This window comes from Thrips palmi, unplaced genomic scaffold (assembly GCF_012932325.1).
Source record: "Thrips palmi isolate BJ-2018 unplaced genomic scaffold, TpBJ-2018v1 HiC_scaffold_6, whole genome shotgun sequence".
Lineage (NCBI taxonomy): Eukaryota > Metazoa > Arthropoda > Insecta > Thysanoptera > Thripidae > Thrips > Thrips palmi.
In genome coordinates this window covers 8292219-8316696 of record NW_023144633.1, presented here as the reverse complement: position 1 = coordinate 8316696, position 24478 = coordinate 8292219, and the positions used below count along the sequence as shown (strand labels likewise).

The 24478-nt window shown below is 44.2% G+C and overlaps 1 protein-coding gene across 1 annotated transcript in view; it reads left to right on the top strand.

Annotated features, from left to right (window-relative positions):
* The window catches only part of LOC117652031, a 24389-nt gene extending 4421 nt beyond the window's left edge, over positions 1-19968 (top strand). The window contains exons 6-7 of the mRNA XM_034396663.1: positions 18542-18781; positions 19108-19968. Coding sequence (XP_034252554.1) covers positions 18542-18781; positions 19108-19794 — 927 coding nt within the window. The 3' untranslated portion in view covers positions 19795-19968. The remainder of the gene's footprint in view (positions 1-18541; positions 18782-19107) is intronic.
* Positions 19969-24478: the final 4510 nt, after the last annotated feature.

Sequence of the window (24478 nt, the reverse complement as noted above, 5' to 3'; positions counted from 1 at the left end):
TCTAAGGACATTTGGAGTAAAAAGTGTAAGGACTTTTGCATATTGTGAATAAAAGGGCGGGCCTAAGTCACGATGGTAAAATCGATAACTTTCCCTTTAAACCCCTCAGGGGGTGTGTGATAAAGAGGGCCGAAGGCCCGGGTCTTCGACGGGCCCAAGTTGGGTCTGATGCGAGGGCCGAGGCCCGAGGAAAGGCCGCCGGCAGGCCAAGCTGGGACGGCCCCCTGTCAAACCCGATTTGCCGGCGCAGCAAAGCGGAGCTGGCAACTGGGTTCGACGGAAGGGGGGGGCCCTAGCTTGTTCCTTTCACCTCTATCCTTGTCAAAGCAGTCTTTAATATTTTCCGGACCTTGTATGCACCCATTGACTGCCACAGTAGCCAATGCAATACAAGCTATCTATTTGAGCAGTAAAAGTACCTTATATATGGTCAAAAGCGGGTTTAAAAAGGGGCTTTCCCCAAAAACCCGGACAATTTCCCTTTGAAAATTTGGCCCCTTTGCCCCAACCCCCGGACCCGGAAAAAAAACCCCCCGGCCACGCGCTCCCACCCCCATGGGGGGTTTGGGGGGCAGCCCCCCGCGGCCACCAACCCAAAATTTATAAAGGGAAAACCCAAAATTAAAACCTCCCCTTTGAGAAAACCATTTTACTCAAAAAGGGGGGAAAATTTCTAAACCTTTTTTTCCCAAAATTCCAATTTCCAAAAAAGGGGAAAATTAAAAAATTTTTTCCAAAAAAGGGGGTTGGGAAATTTTCCCAACCTTCCGGGAAAACCTTTTACTCAAAAAAAAAAAATTTCCCTTTCCCAAAAAAACCATCAATCTTCAAAAAGGGGACCGACCGACTAAAAATTTTTTTTTCGCCCCATCGGTGGGTCTGGTCGAGACATTTCCGAATCTGTGCCGCAATCCGGTCTCCGTCACTGGAAACATCCTCAAAAAACGATTAAATGGGCCCTAAATTCAAAAAAAATCCACTCAATCTTCAAAAAGGGGACCGACCGACTAAAAATTTTTATTCGCCCCATCGGTAGGTCTGGTCGAGACATTTCCGAATCTGTGCCGCAATCCGGTCTCCGTCACTGGCAACATCCTCAAAAAACGATTAAATAGGCCTAAATTCAACAAAATCCACTAAATTCTTAAAAAAAGGGGCCCCACCGACAAAAAATTTTTTATTCGCCCCATCGGAAGGTCTGGTCGAGACATTTCCGAATCTGTGCCGCAATCCGGTCTCCGTCACTGGCAACATCCTAAAAAAACGATTAAATAGGCCTAAATTCAATAAAATCCACTCAATCTTAAAAAAAGGGGGACCGACCGACTAAAAATTTTTATTCGCCCCATCGGTAGGTCTGGTCGAGACATTTCCGAAACTGAGCCGCAATCGGGTCCCCGTCACCGGCAACATCCTCAAAAACGATTAAATAGGCCTAAATTCAACAAAATCCACTCAATCTTCGAAAAAGGGAACCGTCCGACTAAAAATTTTTATTCGCCCCATCGGTAGGTCTAGTCGAGACATTTCAGAAACTGTGCCGCAATCGGGTCCCCGTCACCGGCAACATCCTCAAAACGATTACATAATACATAGGCCTAAATTCAACAAAATCAAGAACCTAAATAGCCCTAATCCGACTGACTGACTGACTCACTCACTCACTCACTCACTCATAGAAATGTTTGGGGTCAAGAAGTGGTCGTAGAGACTTGCGGTTTTTTCCATTCGATTCCAAATTTTATGGAAAAATTGGGAAAAATCCCAAAAGTTGAAAATTCCTCACCGTTTCCGAGCAAACCTACTTAATCTTCAGAAAAGGGGACCAAATTCCTCACCGTTTCCGAGCAAACCTACTCAATCTTCAAAAAAGGGGACCGACCGACTGAAAATTTTTATTCGCCCTATCGGTAGGTCTGGTCGAGACATTTCCGAAATTGTGCCGCAATCGGGTCCCCGTCACCGGCAACATCCTCAAAACGATTAAATAGGCCTAAATTCAACAAAATCCATTCAATCTTCAAAAAAGGGGACCGACCGACTGAAAATTTTTATTCGCCCTTTCGGTAGGTCTGGTCAAGACATTTCCGAAACTGTGCCGCAATCGGGTCGCCGTCACCGGCAACATACTCAAGATCAATCATCAATTATCATCAATCAAGAATCTATATAGCCCCAAAATCCGACTGACTGACTCCCTCACTCATCAAGAAACTAAATAGCCCCAATCCGACTGACTCACTCACTCATAGAAATGTTTGGGGTCAAGGAGTAGTCGTAGAGACTTGCGGCTTTTTCCATTCGATTCCAAATTAAATGGGAAAATTGGAAAATATTCCAAAAGTTGAAAATTCCTTACCGTTTCCGAGCGAACCTACTCAATCTTCTAAAAAGGGGACCGAATGACTCAAAATTTTTATTCGCCCCATCGGTAGGTCTGGTCGAGAATTTCCGAAACGGCAGCAGTGGGGTCCCCGCCACCGGCATTTGGGTAAATCATCATCATCAAGGACCTATATAGCCCCAATCCGACTGACTGACTCACTCACTCACTCACTCACTCACTCATAGAAATGTTTGGGGTCAAGGAGGGGTCGTAGAGACTTGCGGTTTTTTCCATTCGATTCCAAATTTTATGGTTAGATTGGGAAAAATCCCAAAAGTTGAAAATTTCTCACCGCTTCCGAGCAAACCTACTTTATCTTCAAAAAAGGGGAACAAATTTCTCACCGTTTCCGAGCAAACCTACTAAATCTTCAAAAAAGGGGATCGACCGACTAAAAATTTTTATTCGCCCCATCGGTAGGTCTGGTCGAGACATTTTCGAAACTGTGCCGCAATCGGGTCCCCATCACCGGCAACATCCTCAAAAACGTTTAAATAGGCCTAAATTCAACAAAATCCACTCAATCTTCAAAAAAGGGGACCGACCGACTGAAAATTTTTATTTGCCCTATCGATAGGTCTGGTCGAGACATTTCCAAAACTGTGCCGCAATCGGGTCCCCGTCACCGGCAACATCCTCAAAACGATTAAATAGGCCTAAATTCAACAAAATCCGCTCAATCTTCAAAAAAGGAGACCGACCGACTGAAAATTTTTATCCGCCTCATCGGTAGGTCTGGTCGAGACATTTCCGAAACTGTGCCGCAATCGGGTCCCCTTCACCGGCAACATCCTCAAAACGATTAAATAGGCCTAAATTCAACAAAATCCACTCAATCTTCAAAAAAGGGGACCGACCGACTGAAAATTTTTATTCGCCCTATCGGTTGGTCTGGTCGAAACATTTCCGAAAGTGTGCCGCAATCGGGTCCCCGTCACCGGCAACATTCTCAAAATCAATCATCAATTATCATCAAGAATCTATATAGCCCCAAAATCTGACTGACTGACTCCCTCACTCATCAAGAACCTATATAGCCCCATCAAGAACCTAAATAGCCCGAATCCGACTGATTGACTCATAGAAATGTTTGGGGTCAAGGAGTGGTCGAAGAGACTTGCGGTTTTTTCCATTCACCTCTGTCCTTGTCAAAGCAGTCCTCAATATTTTCCGGAACTTGTATGCACCCATCGACTGCCACAGAAGCCAATGCCATACAAGCTATCTATTTGGGCAGTAAAAGTAGCTTAATTGGATGGTCAAAAGTTGTTAAATAGATCTTTCAAAGAAGCAGTACATTTACTTCATTGGAAAATTTGCCTTTGATCACCACGGACGTACTGAAAATACTTCGGCACGCGCTCCACACATGCGGGGGTCTGGGGGCGGAGCCCCCAGCGAGCAGCGCGAGTCAAGAACCTATATAGCCCTAATCCAACTGACTCACTGACTGACTGACTCACTCACTCACTCATAGAAATGTTTGGGGTCAAGGAGTGGTCGTAGAGACATCACTCGTGTAAATCTTGTCAGAATGTCAGAAACCTGTTTGAAAACCTGATCAAAATTCGCGCACCTCTGAAAGCTGAAAACATCGCCGGACAGTCTGTAGAACTCAAACCGTCAAAATCAGAGTAAGTTTTCAGAATTTCAGCTTTCAGAGGTGCGCGAATTTTGATCAGGATTTCAGACATGTTTCTGACATTCTGACAAAATTTACACGAGTGATGCGGTTTTTTCCATTCGATTCCAAATTTTATGGGAAAATTGGGAAAAATCCCAAAAGTTGAAAATTCCTAACCGTTTCCGAGCAAACTTACGTAATCTTCAAAAAAGCGGACCAAATTCCTCACAGTTTCCGAGCAAACCCACTCAATCATCGAAAAAGGGGACCGACCGACAAAAAATTTTTATTCGCCCCATCGGTAGGTCTGGTCGAGATAATAACCGCAATCCGGTCTCCGTCACTGGTAACATCCTCAAAAAACGATTAAATAGGCCTAAATTCAACAAAATCCACTCAATCTTCAAAAAAGGGGACCGACCGACTAAAAATTTTTATTCGCCCCATCGGTAGGTCTGGTCGAGACATTTCCGAAACTGTGCCGCAATCGGGTCCTCGTCACTGGCAACATCCTCAAAAAACGATTAAATAGGCCTAAATTCAACAAAATCCACTCAATCTTCAAAAAAGGGGACCGACCGACTAAAAATTTTTATTCGCCCCATCGGTAGGTCTGGTCGAGATATTTCCGAAACTGTGCCGCAATCGGGTCTCCGTCACTGGCAACATCCTTAAAAAACGATTAAAGAGGCCTAAATTCAACAAAATCCACTCAATCTTCAAAAAAAGGGACCGACCGATTAAAAATTTTTATTCGCCCCATCGGTAGGTCTGGTCGTGACATTTCCGAAACTGCGCCGCAATCGGGTTCCCGTCACCGGCAACATCCTCAAAACGATGAAATGGGCCTATATTAAACAAAATACAACCGTTTCCGAGCAGTAAAAGCCATGTAATATATTGCGTCTTAAACTTGGCCGGAGAAATCTGTAGAAATCAGAAATGAAAGACGCAAAAGAGGCCCATTAGTTTGGCCTTCGGTCACATTAACCATAATGAACACAGATCTTATTCTTGTCAAAGCAGTCTTCAATATTTTCCGGACCTTGAATGCCGTTGACTGCCACAGTAGCCAATACAATACAAGCTATCTATTTGGGCAGTAATAGTACCTTAAAAATTAATGGTCAAAAGCAGTTAAATAGACCCTTCCAAAAAGCAGTACAGTTACTTCATTAGAAAATTTCCCTTTGGTCACCACGGACTTACTAAAAATACTTCGGTACGCGCCCCACACATGCGGGGGTCTGGGGGCGGAGCCCCCAGCGAGCAGCGCGAGTTAGATTCATAAAGATACTGAGTTATCTCCTTGTGCCATTTTGTGAAATGGAGTCATGTGGACTTTGGTTGAGGAACATCCATTTTCCGATGATATTTAGACCGTAAAAGGGACCAAGTTGAGTTATATTCATTTGTCATGTGGACTCTCCCCTGAACTGTTAGGAATTAGGTCTAATAATTTGATGTAATGGTAAACCATCCTGAGGCACAATGTTAAGGGGAGGTTCTGGTGAAAATACTATTTTCTCCGATATAGGTCCCACTGTAAAAATTTGTTAAAAATTTGATGTCTTATCAAGTGCTTATTAAAATTTTTCATTGGGGAGGCACATTCTATGCCCTGAACCCAGTCGCAGAGCCTTTTTCTCCCATTTAGGCTACAACTTTAAAAATCTTCTTGCGCATACTATTTTGTCGTAAAAGGTTGGCTTAGACATTTTTCACTTCTTCGATTCATTTTTTAAAAATGCCGGCATGCACAACTCAAAATGTCAGTTGCATTTTTATTCGCAAGCTTTCTAACCAAGCATTTCACTAAAATTGATAAAAAATGTACAAAATAGACGAATTTTAGGGACTTTTCAGCTTAAAAAGCTTACAGTTAATAATATAATGAAAATTTTGAGCTAAGCATGCCGGCATTTATGGAAAATGAATCGAAGACGTGAAAAATGTCAAGGTCAACCTTTTACGACAAAATAGTATGCGCAAGGAGATTTTTTAAGATACAGCCAAAATAGGCTCAAAAAGACTATTCGACTGGGTTTACAGCCTGGCATGTGCCTTCAAAAGTCAAATTTTAGTCTCCTCAATGAAAAAAATTATATTCCGAACAAATTATGACTGTAGGATCCATTCGGAAAATGGCAAGATTTTCACCAGAACCTCCCCTTAATAAAAACTCAATTCGGAGACAAGTTGAATTAATCCCTTCTTCCGCTTCCTGGATCAATTTTGTACGTAGTGATGCATGATTTGAAACCTGTGTAACGTTTTGCGAAAGATTGTGCACACATTTGCATTAATTTATGCATTTTTTTGCATATCATGCAAATGACCCTACAAACAGAAAGTGTGTACTCAGTATGCGTCTACAGATGCATACTACATCATGTAAATTACCCTACAAACAGAAGTGTGTACTCAGTATGCGTCCACAGATGCATACTTGCACTGGTAAAACAAAGGCATAAAAATTACGCCCTTTAGGGCATAAATAAATACTCTCTTACGCCCTTCAGTCCGGAGGTTAATGGAACCCACCTTGCAAAATGTGATACCGGAATGCCACTTTGCACAGTCGTTGTACTATCCCTAAGGATCAATGTAAGAGGTGGAGCCCAGGTGGACCCCCCTGCAGAGCGGCGGTACACGCGTTTGCCTATTTTTCAGGGGCAGAATTGAAAATCATTCGAAATAGACCTTATCTGACTGGCTATGGACCTTATCTGACTGGCTATCAACTTGGGTTTTGGTACAGGACCACTTCTTTGGATGCCCAACGTGATTTTACTCTGGTTGGTAACGTAGCTATGCTTCAAACGGGAATTGCCTACCTCCCAGGAGCAAAATACCGTTTTCGCGAATATTAAGTTCTTGACGTCCATTAATCGGTGCATGCGAACTCCTGGGTAATCGATTGAGTATAAAAACACATTTCATCACTGCATGCGTTTAGAATGTGGACGTGGAAGAGCCCCGAACGCGCGTTGAGGGTACGACATTGGTACACGCTGTCCAATAGCTTTTATGCTGATAGAAATACGATAGGAATATCCACGGGTGCTGCCGTATGTGGGCTACTTGACGTGAGGGCGGCCTCTTTCGCAACAATTCTCTCGTGCACGAAGCCCCCTTTTTTCATGGAGAGGGGGGGGGGCGCTCTGCTGTCGCCCCTACTTTGGCACAACCGCCCGATACATACTCTAAAACATAATTGCATTTCTACTACACCGTCGAATGGTAAAAGTACTAACTTCGGTATGGGAAACAACAATCCTATACGTGACTTGGAAAATTCCTATGCTTTTCCTTCTTTTGCCAATGCGGTGTAGTAAAAATCCGAACCGAGTATAGGAATTTGATTTCCTATACTCGTGATTGGTTTTTTGCCATACTTTTTTTAGTAGAAATCCTATAGTAGAAATCCTATTACTTGGCATAAGGACGAATCCCAAAGATTTCCGCCCCAGCTCTTCTACGAAATACACACTTAGTACACACTCACAAACGCCTGCTTGACGCCGTGTAACTCCATGCGTCAAGCATGCGTTTGTGTGTACTTGCAAGCATGCATTTGTAAGTGTGTACTTGGCCAAGCATGCGTTTGAAAGTGCGTGCTGGCAAGCATGCATTTGTAGGTGTGTACTTAGTAGACAGTTGGGTCTGCAGTGCAGTCGCCAGCGAGTGGCAACCAGGAAATGCGTTTTTCTCGACTATAGTGTAATATTTTGTTTAAAACTGAAAGCCAACGGCTAAGGCTGACACTTACTTAGGCAACAGACGATATAGTTGTCGAAAATCTTTACTTTTGTAACATAAATAGGAAATACTTATTGGTGAACGGGCACGGCGCTCCAAGCGCCACCTAGCGGCAGGTTAGTGATACCTGGCGCCCGGCGGCTGACAGTGGACCATACACCGAGATACCCACAGTTACGTTTTACAAGGTTACTTAACAATAGACGATGTCAAAATGCTTTGGAACGCTACGTTTCTTTTCAGTCTCATTATAATATCACGTAAAATTTCGCAAGGATTTGAAACCATGGCTCATTTACATAAATAGTTCTCAGAGTTGCCGCGATTTTCAGAGACTAACCCATTGCAAGTTTTACTGATGAAAGTCGAAATAATACGGGTATTTCGTAGAAGAGCTGGGGCGGGATCTTTGGGATTCTTACTAATGCGTCGCAGGAAAAGCACTATACAACGGCCTGAAATAATACGATTTCTACTAAAAAGTGTCGCAAAATACCAACTTGGTTCGGATTTTTACTACACCGCATTGGCAAAAGAACGAAAAGCATAGGAATTTTCCAAATCACGTATAGGATTGTTGTTTCCCATACCGAAGTTGGTACTTTTACCATACGACGGTGTAGCAGAAATGCCATTATTTTTTAGAGTATGTATCGGGCGGTTGCGTCAAAGTAGGGGCGAGAGCAGAGCAACCCCCCCCCCCAATGAAAAAGGGGGCGTCGTGCACGAGAGAATTGTTGCGAAAGAGGCTGCCCTCACACACTTAATGTTTATGTACAAATTTGTACGTGCACTGTAAGAAAAAAGTCATAACATTTTCATAACATGTTATGAAACTAGTTTCATAACATTGTTGTGAAATTGTTATGAAAAAGTCATAACACATATGTTATGAAAACTTATAACGCTGTTATGAAAAAACGTGAAATGAAAAACAAAAATGATTTCGTCATACTGGTAGCCATTTGATGCCACTGGTTGGACGGAACCATTCCGATACTGGCTTTTGTCGATGCTCTACTACCGGGATTCGAACCTCCGCTCTTCTGGTTCGGAGTCGGAGGGTGAACCACTGAGCTGCACCAAGTGCGTTGGAGGGAGAAGGATGGTGCAGGTATATGACACCCGGCCGCGGCGGGCGACTGTGTTATGAAAATTCATAACAAAATCATCACTACACTACAAATCTATTGGCGGTACACATGGTGTGGAAAAGGCGGTAAAACCTGTACCGCCTTTCTATTGGCGGTAAAATCTGGAGCCCGCCAATTACGCACCCTACAAACTGAACGAAAAAGGCGGTACAAAGTATTACCGCCAATTGCGTGCCATTTAGATGGTGCGAAAAAGGAGGTACAAAATATTACCGCCTTTTACGTTCTTTTAATGCGCCAAGAAATCGGCGGTAAAGCTCTCCAAAGGCGGTACAAACGGTTCTGTAAGAGCGGTAATTTCTGTACCGCCTTCGTATTGGCGGTAAAACCTGGAGCCCGCCAATAGCCAATTACCGCCAGTAAAGGGTGGAAATATTACCGCCTTTCGATTTGGAGTGTATGTTATGAAAACTCATTACAAGCGACTTGTTATGATAGCGTTATGAAAAAGTTATGAATCGGTCTATGTTATGACTTTTCACATCAATGTTATAAAATTTCGTAAAAAATTCGTTATAAAAAGTCATAACCGTTTTTACAGTGTGGTGATGCATGATTTTAAACTTGTGTGCTGTCGTGCATATAATTGTGCGTGAATTTGCATAATTTTATGCATTTTCACGCATAATATTATGCAAATCCCCCGCATGCACAAAATCGTGCAAGTGGCACGCACAAAATTCTACCTAAACATTTAGTGTGCACGTCAAGTAGCCCACATACACTGCAAGAAAAAGTGTGGATAGTACAATAAAAGTACAAGGTAGGTTTACGCCAGACCGCGTCTTGTCGTAACAGGCTTCGCGATGTCTCGCTGCCTGTACCTCCAATCCGCGCCTGGCGTACCTACCTTGGCCTGCGGCGCTAGTCTGCCTTCGGAAGGCAATGGCTTGTCCATCGTCGGTTACTTCTTACTTGATGCATGCTGGGCTCCGCCCCCAGACCCCCCTTCATTCTAGATCCCTTGTGACTTTTTAACTTGTCGGGGCTGGGGGGCTCCGTCCCCCAGACCCCCCTTCTCCAAAACAGAGGTGATCTGCCTGCAGAAAACTCGATTTTTCGCCGTTTTTAAGGTGTTTTTCGGCTTTAAAAACTGAACCAGTTGAGCTAGGATAGTGAAATTTCGCGTGTGCCGAGCCAAGGACATGCCCAAAAAGTGCGCAAAATCTCACCGAGATCGGCCGAGCCGTTCAGGAGGAGTAGTGCGGACACACACGCACACAGACAGGAAAAACTTTTCAACCCCAATGGAGTAACAGGCTTCGCTATCGCTCAGCCAAAAACCCTGTACCCTGGAGAAAGATGTTCTGAAACAAACTGGTTTCAATGGCACCAGACTAATTAAATTAACAAAATCATTATTCAATAGAATTGGAGTTCCAAATAACTTTATTACAAAAAAAGAAGAACCATTACACTAGAACTAGCAATTTTTTTTTAGGAAAGAATTATTCCTTATTTTAAACAAGGTAGGTTTACGCCAGACCGCGTCTTGTCGTAACAGGCTTCGCGATGTCTCGCTGCCTGTTCCTCCAATCCACGCCTGGCGTACCTACCTTGGCCTGCGGCGTTCGCCTGCCTGCGGCAGGCAATGGCTTGTCCATTGTCGGTTATTTTTTAGCTTGTTGAATGCTGGTGGGCCCCGCCCCTTGACCCTTGTCACTTTTTAACTTGTCAGGGCTGGGGGGCCCCCCTTTCTCCACGACAGAAGTGATCTATTTGCAGAAAACGCGATTTTTCGCCGTTTTTTAGGTGTTTTTCGACTGTAAAAACTGAACCAGTTGAGCTAGGATAGTGAAATTTCGCGTGTGCCGAGCCAAGGACATACCTATAAAGTGTGCAAAATCTCACCGACATTGGCCGAGCCGTTCAGGAGTAGAAGTGCGGACACACACACACACAGACAGACAGACAGACAGACAGACAAAACTTTTCAACCCCACTGAAGTAACAGGCTTCGCTATCGCTCAGCCAACAAAGACAGGTTGCACCAATTCCAAATGTTATAATGAAAGAGTTCATCTGGAACAGTAACTACACAATGCCAACAGTAACAAGGTAGGTTTACGCCAGACCGCGTATTGTCGTAACAGGCTTCGCGATGTCTCGCTGCCTGTTTCTCCAATCCGCGCCTGGCGTACCTACCTTGGCCTGCGGCGCTAGCCTGCCTTCGGCAGGCAATGGCTTCTCCGTCGTCGATTTTCCTGACATGTTGAGTGCTGGGGGGCTCCGCCCCCCAGACCCCCCTTCATTCTAGATAGAGTTGCTTCTGCAGATAACGCGATCTTGACCCTCGGACCTTTTTCACTTGTCCTGGCTGGGGGGCTCCGCCCCCCACACCCCCCTTTCTTTTGGACAGGGGCGATCTGCCTGCAGAAAACTCGAATTTTCGCCGTTTTTTAAGTGTTTTTCGGCTATAAAAACCAAACCAGTTGAGCTAGGATGGTGAAATTTCGCGTGTGCCGAGCCAAGGACATACCTAATAAGCCTGCAAAATCTCAGCCAGATCGGCCGAGCCGTTCAGGAGGAGTAGTGTACACACACACACACAGACAGACAGACAGACAGGAAAAATTTTTCAACCCCACTGGAGTAACAGGCTTCGCTATCGCTCAGCCAATGAGTTTAATGTGCACTCGTTTCGAAGCCAGTCATGAATCTGAATGAGTTGCCAATTATTTTGCTGTCGTCGACTTGTACTGATTGTAATTGTTTTCTCTGGCACAATTTGTCACTTCTCCCTGGGAGACGCGTTACTTAGGTGCCACGTGTTCCTGTGGTGTCGCCGCTGTTTGCCTCCTTTCAACTTGGCCCACACCTTCCCTTCACTAGATTTAGGCACTTAGAAAAAAAACCTCGACGCGAGCCGGTCTACTAGCATCTGGCCCGGCATTTTGTCCCCTTCCTGGCCACTTGCCCCCTTCCCGCCTCCCTGCTATCTATACGCCTCCCTGCCCCCTTCCCGCCTCCCTGCTATCTATACGCCTCCCTGCTCCCTTCTGACCAGGGACTGCCCTTTTTGAAGCATCACGCCAACATTACACGCATCCCTTCCTACAGATCAATAATTAAGTTGACCTCATTCTTCAACATAGATGACTAATGCCTTTCTTCTTTTTTCTCTGCCTCATTGCATCTATTTGATTTTGTCTTGTTATATTATTCAATTAATCTTTTGATGTTGCATCTAGTGAAAATTCTTTCAATGTCTCAGTCAATGTCCCTTTCCTTATACCTTTGCATGCTCTTCAATCATTTCAAGTCACTGTCCATCTCTTGTTACCACTTTTCTAGTCACATCTTGATGAATTTCTCAGTCTCAATTCTTGATTTTTTTGATGTTTCATTCTCGTGATCCTTCTTTTTAAGTCTCCATCAGTGTTTTTCTCTTGATTCTTTTGATGTTTCACTCTTGTGATCATTCTTTTGATGTCTCCATAACTGTATTTCTCATGATGATTCTTTTGATGTTTCACTCTTGTGATCATTCCTTTGATGTCTCCATCAGTGTTTTTCTCTTGATTCTTTTGATGTTTCACTCTTGTGATCATTCTTTTGATGTCTCCATAACTGTATTTCTCATGATGATCCTTTTGATGATTCTATTCCTCAAAACTTCCTCAACTCTGACCAAAAAACACAACATTTTCTCCTTAACCCTAAATCTAGTGATATTCTTTCCCTCTCCATTAAATTCCCCTTGTAAATACACCCTAAAACAATGTGCCACACTTCCCCTTCTGATCACACTCTGCTCTTGTCTCCTAATCCTAACCTAACCCAACCTAACCTAACCGACGACGATCGCGGTGAACCTTGGCTCATATTTTAAATTGGGTCCCTCTGAACAACTTTTCATTCCGAGTGTCTCGCCCATAAATGCTTGGAGAGCTGAGAGTACAGTGTTACTTTTTTGTAACATTGTACTCCGGCCCGATACAGGGTCTAACTGATGTATGTATCCAGTCCAACGACTGCATGTCGTAAAGGGGTCTTGTCAAAACAGCTTGCATATCGGAGTGAAGAAGGCGACATGTAGAATAAATACCAATGAACGAAAAATCTGATAACTTTGAAACAAGATGATTTTATTTAAAGTTATTAACACTGAACAAAGAGAAAAATATATTATAGGTAACACATCTATCACTAGTAAATATGAAGGACTGAAAGAAACATAAAGTCAGTCATCATAACAAATTTGTTCTCGTCACATTTTCACCTTCCTAAATTCCTAAATTTTCATTTTGTTTCCTCAGTGCGGAGTCGTCGCTGCAACAGCCTTATCTGTCGTTTAATGAAATGGACATGCCGGTCAGCCAAACAGCCTGTTTCCCTGGATCTTGCAGTCTTCTTTAGTTCATCTGCCGCACACTCTTGTTGCAGGGCAATAATTCTTAGTTGAGCAAAGTCCTTAGGAGCTGTAAGGGAATTTATTTTTTATTAATCTCCTGAAATAAGCCAGACAAGCAGGCACCTAACCTCACTCTCTCTGTCTCTCATACCGATGGACTGCATTCGAAGTAGTAGGGCTGAAACTCGTTTTTGCACTTCCATTCTCGCATCAATCATATTTCTGAGTTTCAACTTATTGTAAACAGACTCATTCAAGGCAGAAACCTGTTTGTGAAAATAACGTTTTGTGCTCTCCATTCTATAACCGTACACATAAGAGTTCATAACCTAACCAAACCAATCGATTCCTCGTCCAAAGATACCTTGAAACCATAGCTGTATCCTTTTGAGACCCACGACCCACACAACACACCGCACACACCTCAGGCACACCACCAAAGCCACCCCCACCACCAGCGTGACGTCACCTTACCGGTCGTCCTAAACTTATTCACGTTATTGACGTTCATTTCATTTGTGTCAGGTAAAATTAATGAAATGAAAACAGTATGACTGCAATAGAATGCCCAATGCCGCGGCGCCTGTGGTTGCTACGCTCATATTCGTACGTTTATTCGCAGCAAGGAACCCCCTTGCCAGTATAGGCGCGGCCGACGGCCATTACAGAAGATTACCTCTCCCTCTCTCTCTCGTCGGTTGTCCGTTTCCGGTCAAACGTTTCGCCGTGCAGAAAAAAATGTCCTGCAGGAATTGCCTGGAGGCCTTTGACCTGCAAGAGAGAACGCCGAAGGGCCTTCCTTGCGGCCATGGTATCTGCTCCGCTTGTGTGCAGGTGTTACGCGAAAAGAAGAAGTGCCCAGCATGCGGTTTCGTAAGTCACCAATAACCTCACTGTGCTCCTGTATTTCTCAATACAGTGTGTCCTTCCGGGACTGACATAGCGGCCCCCACCCATCATTGTTAGAGGTGTTTGTTGACGATGCTGTGATCGTCGATGACTATACGGTTATCCAGTATCTAGAAAGGAAGCAGCGGGATCGGCCTGTAATCTGGTGGTGCATGGCTTGCAAAGAGAGGGCCAAGGAAACATGCGCTGACTCGGGCCACAGACTTTGCTCTCAAGACAAGTTTCTCGCCGAACAAATGGATAATTTGTAATTAATTGTTTTTTATTCAATAAAGTATACTGTGAGGAGAATCCAAGTACTTTATGTGCTAATTAAATTTGCCCTCCTCCACCAATCACAGAAATGAACAGCGTTATTTTTTAATTTTACATTGACAGTATTGTAAAGTGAGGTCTTGATTTTAAAAAACTGTTCCTGCCAGATTCATGATTATTTTTGGTGCTGTGTGCTGAGGGCATTCATGTCGTGCTTTTTATTTAAGTCAAGAATGGTTGGAGGCATCTCTTATTATTCGCTGACATTTCTGCTGACTTTTTAAACCCTCAATTTCTCATTCAGTAACTGATTTCAGGTATGAAAAGGACTTTTAAATTTTAGACTCTTTGATGTGTATTTTGCCAGGGTCATGCCACCTCTATAATGGCCCAGATCCTGGCTAGAATATAGGTATTTTTCTCTACGATGCTTCGGAAGAAAGAACAGGCTGAATCACATTGGGAGGGGCTTTGCTCCCTTTGCAGACACAATTCCAAATCTTTGAGCACATCTGTGTGCTTCATTTGAGCCATGATTGGTTAAGTGCGGTTAAAGATTGGTGTATCTGCATTGCAAAAAAATTTGTGAGATTTATCATGACTCTTCTGTCTTCGCTGAAACTAAAATCCGCCACATATTTTTGTCCCTTCTCATCTGAATCGAAAACTGATTGCAGATCAGAAAACTAGATTGTGACTTATTGGTACTCATTTGATGAGGGTCTAGGAACTAGCAGTGTTATGAATGAGGTCCCCAGTATTTTTCTGATGATCATGGAACTCATTTGAAGCACATCTGAAATCATGGAGCTTAAAATAAAAATTTCATTTTTGGCAATTGTAACCCAATTTTAAAAATAGTTGAAAAATAGAAAAAAGGCATGTGGCGCCTTCATATTTGCAAGTGAGAACCTTTGATATGTTGACTTATCAGATCCACACTCTCATCCTGTTACGATGAATAGGTTTTGTAGCGGAGAGAATCTACTATGCCAACAGCATCAGCTTTCATCGGTCATTGGATTGGATAGCCTCTGGAAGGCAACCAGTCTTGTGAGTAAGGTCATGAGTATTTTTCTGGGTGTCGTAGGAGTCCCAGGAAGCCCCTCTGAAAGTATGGAGGGTGAAATTTTTTTTTTTGATTTTTGACCAATGTAACCCAATTTTAAAAATAGTTGAAAAATAGAAAAAAGGCATGTGGCGCCTTGTCCTGATATCTTCTCATCACTTAATAAAATTGGTAATTTCATGTTTTTATGTCGACTTTTATTACGAGAAATGTGGGCCCTACTTTTTTGAGTGAACAGTCCACTTCATAAAACACTCATTCACAAAGAGTTTTTTCAGAACAAACAAAAATTGACTATTTTAACTAGTTTAACACTTCCATTGCTAAACGAGTGGCTCTAGAATAAATTTAATGGTGTGAACATCCCATGTCTTCGAAAGCACCTTCTTGCGGATGTGAAGAGGAGTGTTTGGTCCTGCTGTAAAATGAATTGGAAAACCAAAAATTTTTTCTACTTCTGAATAAATACAGATGACTCTGTCCACTTTGTTCATCTGTGACAGGAAACAATCCACCTGAAAACAGTTTTCATGTCTTTTCAAGTTTTTATTTAAAACCAGCACTGTCCACCCTGAACCACAAAGAAAGTCCTGCAGACCTTCACCTAGCTCACTGCACTTCCTGTTTCTGTACAACATTTCCACTTTCTCCTGAAATTTAAATAATGATTGGATTTCACATTTAAAGTGTGAAAGAGAAGACTTCACACTGTGTGATAGAAGGGGATGACTTTGGTAATGAGTAGCAGGTCATAAAAGATATGAACACTCCTCCTTCCCCCCAAAAAAAACATTTACAGTTGATGAGCAAAACAGAAATGAAAGTTACCTCACAGATTGGAATGTTTGTCCAGAAGTATCGCTGCCGAGTCATTGGGACAAACATAGAAGAGCATAATTTATATGGCTTGCAGCCCAGATACCTTTAATACCAAACAGAACACATTTATTGAAAAGAAGGTAACAATACAAGTACTTTATTCTCAATAATACAATAAAAATATGAGAACCCAGAAGGGAAAAGAAACATACGTGGAGATGGTGGTGCATGTTTCCATCACTGTTAAAAAAATCTGAAAATTCAGACAACTTTTTTCAGTCTTGACGTTATGAAACACCAATTAAGACTTTTTTATGAAATTTCAAAACGATTGCCTTAAATGTCAGACAGACCAGTCTGAAACCGTGCTTGGTCTGAATATTTGTACCAAGTCTGAAAATTCATTATGAGGGAAGTCTTAAAATTCAGATTACGCTGACTTATAAAAGGTAGGTTTACTCCAGACCGCGTCTTGTCGTAACAGGCTTCGCGATGTCTCGCTGCCTGTTCCTCCAATCCACGCCTGGCGTACCGGCGCTAGCCTGCCTGCGGCAGGCGGCTTGTCCATTGTCAGTTAGTTTTTAACTTGTTGAATGCTGGGGGGCTCCGCCCCCCAGACCCCCCTACATTCTAAATAGAGTTGTTTTATCTACAGATAACACGATCTTGACCCTTGTCACTTTTTAACTTGTAGAGGCTGGGGGGCTCCGCCCGCCAGACCCCACTTTCTCCGAGACAGAAGTAATCTATTTGCAGAAAACTCGATTTTTCGCCGTTGTTTAGGTGTTTTTCGGCTATAAAAACTGAACTAGTTGAGCTAGGATAGTGAAATTTCGCGTGTGCCGAGCCAAGGATATACCCAAAAAGTGTGCAAAATCTCATTGAGATCGGCCGAGCCGTTCAGGAGGAGTAGTGCGGACAGACAGACGGACAGACAAAACTTTTCAACCCCACTGGTGTAACAGGCTTCGCTATCGCTCAGCCAACAACAAAAACTGTACAATAAAAGTACAACAGGGATTGTAGAAAGTACAACGAGAATTGTACAAACCACAACGAGCCCTGGACTGTCCAGCACTCGTCATGCCGGTTCCATTGTACTTTGTACAACAATTGTTGTACTTAAAAAGTACACGAAATTCCTGATAAAAAATTTGCCAGAAATTTGTGTACTTTTGTTGTGGTTATTTCCTGCAGTGTACGGCAGCACCCGTGGATATTCCTACCATATTACTATCTGCATGAAAACTATTGGACAGCGTGTACCAATGTCGTACCCTGAATGCGCATTCGGGCCTCTTCCACGTCCACATTCTAAACGCATGCAGTGATGAAATGTGTTTTTATACTCAATCGACTATCCAGGAGTTCGCATGCTCCGAATGGGCGTCAAGAACTTAATATTCGCGAAAACGGTATTTTGCTCCTAGGAGGTAGGCAATTCCCGTTTGACGCATAGCTACGTCACCAACCAGAGTAAAATCACGTTGGGCATCCAAAGAAGTGGTCCTGTACCAAAACCCAAGTTGATAGCCAGTCAGATAAGGTCCATAGCCAGTCAGATAAGGTCTATTTCGAATGATTTTCAATTCTGCCCCTGGAAAATAGGCAAACGCGTGTACCGCAGCTCTGCAGGGGGGTCCACCTGGGCTCCACCTCTTAAAATGATCCTTAGGGTTAGTACAACAACTGTGCCGAGTGGCATTCCGGTATCACATTTTGCAAGGTGGGTCCCGGTATGCACCGCTAACGTCCGGACTACTTGCAAGGGCATCAATCGTTTATACCCTTGGGAAGGGCGTTAATGGCAAAGGAATTTCAAGCAAAATTTTAATGCCCTTCCCAAAGGCATTAACGATTTATGCCCTTGTTTCACCAGTGTGCAACCACACATAGATGCATACTATGAGTACACAATTCAGTTTGTAGAGTAACATTATAAAATTCCACGTGTGCACAAAATCGTGCAAGTTACACGTACAAAAGTCTGCATCAAAATTTGGTATGAGTGATGCTGATGGTTTGGACTCTAAAAAATTTACAAAGTATTTTTAGCATACATACAACAAACTAAAATACTTTGTTATACGAAGAAATAGTTTGTAAATTACGAAGTATTTTCTTAGTAAGCTTATGTATGCTCAAAATACTTTGTTATACAAACTACTTTCCTCTGTAAAGCCGAAAATAGTTTGTAAGGTTTTCTCAGTATGCGAGGATCCTGACGCCCCTCTTCCCGCAGCTGCTGTCTTTGCCTGACGACGCGCTGCTGGCCGTGCTGGCCTTCCTGCCCGCCAGGACGCTCTTCGCCTGCCGCGTGGCGTGCCGCCGCCTCAGGGACCTCTGCCTGCACCGCCACCTGTGGCGCTCCGTCTGCGTGGAGAGCCTGGGAGTGCTGCGCGCCGCGACGGCAGCCCTCGTCCCATGCATCGGCAGGATATCTCTCGACGTAAGTTGAAAAGATATTTCAACGATTCTCTTTAGAGTCCGTATACGCATGCACTAAATGTCTACGTAGTTATTTGTGCATAAGCTATACTTAGACGAAACTGTGCACGCGTTTCAAAATGCACCTTCTGGAAAGGGCAAAGGGTAGGGTGTTTCCTCGCGTATTCCGTAAACTAAATTACTATCCAGTTTTTCGTGCATAAAAGCTATGCACGAAAAACTGCATAGTGATTTAGTTTACGGAATACGCCAGGAAACACCCTTTGCCCTTTCAGTGTAGTGTGCAGACCCTGCCAGTTCAAATTTACTGGATTTACTGTGCTCTAGGTGCCGCTGCGATCCACGGCCGCGCTCTTGAAAGACACTGCGTGCGTTGTCCGTGCGCTCGAGCTGGCGGTGCAGAACTCGCAAGATGCCGCCCTGGCCTCCACTCTGCTCAGCGAGGTCTCCGCGGTCGGCGGCGCCACGGAGATCGTCCTGCTCATCAAGTGCAGGCGCCCCAACGCGCTGCAGCCGCTGCTGAAGGCGGTCTGGGACAGGCGTGGCCTGCTCACCCTCGACGTGACCAACAACTCGCGCAGGCCGCTGCCCAGCGACTGGTGCGAGGCCGACGGGGTGCCCTCGCTGACCAGGCTTCGCTACGACTCGCCCTCGGCGGACCCTTTCCTGGAACTGCTGCTGCGGACACACGCCGCTACACTGCAACACGTGGAGCTGCACCGACTGGAGGACGTCCCCGCGTCGCTCCTCGCTTCAGCTCTCCAGCTGCGCTCCCTGAAGTGTTCGCCGTGTGAAGGTTTGTCGAAGCTGGTGGACTTGCCCGATCTGTCCAGCATCGACCTATCCCATGAGAGTTACCTTAACTGCCACTGCCTAGAGGCAGAAAGCGCCGCATTCCCGCGAGGTACCCTGGCATTCCTCACAGAGGCGTCCCACCTACGGAGCGTCACGCTCTGCGTTTCCACGGAGGACTCTGAAGCACCACTGCTAGTCCAGGCAAACATTACAAAATAACGGGATTTTCCGGACAAAATTGCTAACAAGCTGCAATTTTGGGATTCGATAGAGTTCATATTGTAGAATAACATACCAAAAATCCCAAAACTTTTATCGACCACATTGGCCGCAATCAGCGTTCAATGTTCAAAATTTACACTTTTCGAACGGCGGCTATAACTTTTTACCTATTTGTCCTATTTCACTGCGGTTTCGCTCGTTCAATGCAGCTTTGAACGCTCTTGAACTAATATAAAGACATGTTTCGTCGTCAGACTAGAACTATCCACGCTAGAAGGCACAAACTGTCTAAAACGGGATTTGGGTCAAGCTGCAATTTTGGTCTTTCGTATTTTGTGGCGAAATGAGGCAGCGATTCTTAAAGTACCCTTTTACAACTCGTGTAGATCGTTCTATTGCGCACAAGAAAGGTCATTACGCATTTCGGGCTACGACGTACGGTTTAAGTCCTACGGGGACGGAAGCGGCGCGCCACGGCGCTCTGCGGGCGGCCCGGGCGCCTTGCTGCGCGCCGCTCCACGTAGCTCGCCGCGACCGCCCAAAGTGACACATTTGGCGTCGCAGTGAAGGAAACCGAAGCCAGTTAGAACAGAATGGTGAACGGGATATTGTTCTACAGCGCCGTCGCTTTCATTGTCTCTTCCGGAAAAGTTATGCCAAGCTCCGTTCAGCGGGATATGCGCCTCAAAGTCGGTGCGATGGCGCGTTTGTGTCACTTTGGGCGAATTCTTCACATTTTCGGCTGACTTCGCAGCGAACTTGCAAGTCAACTGTTCGAGCTAAAGTTACGCTCGAAGTATTTTTAGAAAGGTGGGATGACAGAGAATACTACCACGAGGGTAAACGAGCATTTGCTAACTTTTATTCCATGCACGACTTCGGCAAAAGTGCTAGTTTTAGCTATTTACTAAGAAATTTGATATTTTTCGCGAAGAGGTGCAAGGAAACAGACGAAATTTAACCTAATTGGTCAACAGGAGCCCATTTCTCTTCAGTTTCTCTTTCCAAATATGTATTGTGAATTACGACAGTCTCCTTAGTTTGTCTCGAATGCTTCTTTGAAGTTGAAGAAAATTGCCATTTCCCTAAAATAATTGTCAAAACTCACACATCGCACCTCGCATTGCTGATATAACAACGTAGTCCCAGAAGAAATTAAACCGGGACTGTGTTTGACGTCCGTCATATTATAAAAAAGACTCTCGAAATTAGTCACAACTACCTTAGTTTGTCGAGGAAAGTACCCCAAAGATGGAAGAAATGAGTCAACCACATGATTGAATTGCTAAAACTAGCGCTTTTGCCGAAGTCGTGCACGGAATAAAAGTTAGCAAATGCTCGTTTACCCTCGTGGTAGTATTCTCTGTCATCCCACCTTTCTAAAAATACTTCGAGCGTAACTTTAGCTCGAACAGTTGACTTGCAAGTTCGCTGCGAAGTCAGCCGAAAATGTGAAGAATTCGCCCAAAGTGACACAAACGCGCCATCGCACCGACTTTGAGGCGCATATCCCGCTGAACGGAGCTTGGCATAACTTTTCCGGAAGAGACAATGAAAGCGACGGCGCTGTAGAACAATATCCCGTTCACCATTCTGTTCTAACTGGCTTCGGTTTCCTTCACTGCGACGCCAAATGTGTCACTTTGGGCGGTCGCGGCGAGCTACGTGGAGCGGCGCGCAGCAAGGCGCCCGGGCCGCCCGCAGAGCGCCGTGGCGCGCCGCTTCCGTCCCCGTAGGACTTAAACCGTACGTCGTAGCCCGAAATGCGTAATGACCTTTCTTGTGCGCAATAGAACGATCTACACGAGTTGTAAAAGGGTACTTTAAGAATCGCTGCCTCATTTCGCCACAAAATACGAAAAACCAAAATTGCAGCTTGACCCAAATCCCGTTTTTGACAGTTTGTGCCTTCTAGCGTGGATAGTTCTAGTCTGACGACGAAACACGTCTTTATATTAGTTCAAGAGCGTTCAATGCTGCATTGAACGAGCGAAACCGCAGTGAAATCGGACAAATAGGTAAAAAGTTATAGCCGCCGTTCGAAAAGTGTAAATTTTGAACATTGAACGCTGATTGCGGCCAATGTGGTCGATAAAAGTTTTGGGATTTTTGGTATGTTATTCTACAATATGAACTCTATCGAATCCCAAAATTGCAGCTTGTTAGCAATTTTGTCCACCACGAATGTAATGTTTGCCTGGACTATGCGTGCGCTTAGCCTCTCGCCATCCGCCGCAAACATTGAAAACCTCGTTGCACTCGCTCATGATCAACCCGAATCATACTTACTGGGGGAGATCGCGCCTTTCCTATCCTCGTTTCGCAGCTTGAGGACCCTGATAGTCGAGGACGAGCCTGTGCACGAGTTCCTGGAGGCAGTCTCGCCCGCCGTGCTGCCGGGTCTCACTAAGCTTAAGTTTTCCATTCATGAGGACTCGTGCATGCACGGCACGCTGCACACCCCAGGCGTCCACGACCTCCTCATCCGAAACCCTCGCCTGCACGTATACAATTTTGACCTGCATGTAGTTTGTTGTGGCGAGTGCCCATGGTGCAGGTGGGGCTGCCATGAACCTCTGAAAGGCACTGCTGACCGCGAGGTGTGCTACTCGTCGCACAGCAAATCCGCCAGTTGCCCAGAGGAGTGTTTCCAGGCTTTCAGTCCCAGTTACCTACCCTATCCGAGGAATAACTAACGCGTGGTTCGAACGAGTCTCCCCGTCTCTGTAGGTCCAAGGGATCAATACTTACATCTGTCCCTTCTTTGCTGAGAAGTTTGTTTATTTGTCTGCATAACCAGTTATGCATAACCAGTTATATCTGGCCTCAATATCTCATTGTTTCCTTCATTGCTTACTTAAGAGACCATCATATCTCGGAGACCTGTGTTTCTATCTGTTGATTACAATCAAATCTTTTATTTTCATGTGTTAACTGCAATCGAAACAGTGTATTTCCATGTGTCAATTATAATCAAACAGAGCATTTCTATGTGTTTATTATAATCCAGCAGTGTGCCTAAGAATGAAAGTAAACCGCTGTTTTCAATGTGTTCCATTTGATCAATTGTTGGGTTGAATCAGTTCGTGATTCGGTAACCCGTTTGGCTTTTAAGCTCTGTTCTGTTTTATGCTAACTGATTTAAAGTGGTAAAGTGATTTCATTTATTATTCCGCTCTTATAGGACTTACTCGGTATTCTTGTACTTAAAAAATAATAAATACTATACCTTTTGTTGAAGCTCATTGTTCTTTTGCAATCCTCATTAAAAACTATGCTATAATTTCTGAAGTACAATGAAATGTTTTTACTTCCCACAGTGTCACGGTAATCACAGACTTTCCGTAAAAATAGAAACTCTGTCAAACTGCCCTGTGCACTCTGGCCGCACTGCGGAGCCGTGGCAAGTTGCTTGCCACAAAATTGGCAAGACGCTTTGAATACTTAAAACAGAAAAGCCTGGCCCTGAAATATTTCCGAACTTTCCAAAACATGGTATTGCCGGCGGCGGCTGTTCCGCCGACATTGCAAGCTAATACAGATTTTAGGTCAAAGCTTGCCAACTTTTGGCGCAAACAAACTTGCCACTGAATATGCGTTGTCGTCACACCGCTGGATATCACATTAGTCGGCGCAATCGGTGTGTATTTAGAATTTTGGAGATGAAGAGCTTAGATCGCATTGTGCCATGAAAATCGTTCTTCATTTATAAGGAGGTGCATTCTTTTAAAATTAATGGCACGTCCATCGCATTACATGTTTGCACTGACATGAGGTCTTTTCTTCTTCCCATGAGTCATACAATAATTTCAAGCACATCCCACAGCGACACAAACTGTATGAGCAATTAGCAGCCATGTCTGAGCTCTATACGAAGCTACAGCGTTGTTGACGTAGCATGCAACGGGTGTCTCTGGATTATTTTCCATTCATATTTCTTTTATCATCATCAGTTGATGCGCTTTATCAATCACCACGAAAACCTCCTCCTACACTGAAAAACGGTTCCTGGTTTTCCCAAGAACTCCCTGGAAATCGCCCATGTCTCTAACATAGGCTTCCTGGAAAAAGCAGGAACCGTTTTCACCTTGTAAATGGAGTGTCTCGCCAAAATTTAGGTCACACAAAAATGTCTCGCCAGAAAAGGGTGAGACTTAAATGTCTGACAAATTTTACTTCGAAACATTTTTGGCGGGAAACCCTAACTGATGTACTACTTAAAGACTTTGTGTTTTGGGTATTTGCATTCATATTTTGTTACTTAACTGACTTAAGTGTTCTACGGTGTGCGCCTTTCCTAAGTGACCTCTCCTTCGGGTTTCCGTCCTTTTATCCGATCCAAATGGCATGTGGTCATAAGTGCACGGCAAAAGTACCGCCTGGGATTCCCAGGCGGCGCCTGGAAAATAGGCCCTTTTTCCCATGATGCGCTTGGGAATCCCAGGCGGTACTTTTGCCTTTGGATCTTCTAACAGTTTTGAGGAATATAACTTTCGTCTGTAAGGGGACTGTTCGTATTGACATCAAAGGTTAAAGGAGAGAAGTAGCCCGATAAAATGCGTTTATTTCTGCAAAAATTCGGTTTATCTCCGAAAAAATGTGGAACATTTATGGAGGAACCCCTCCGTAAAAATATGGAGACACGCTCTCCGTATAAACATGGAAAATTTACGGAGTCTCC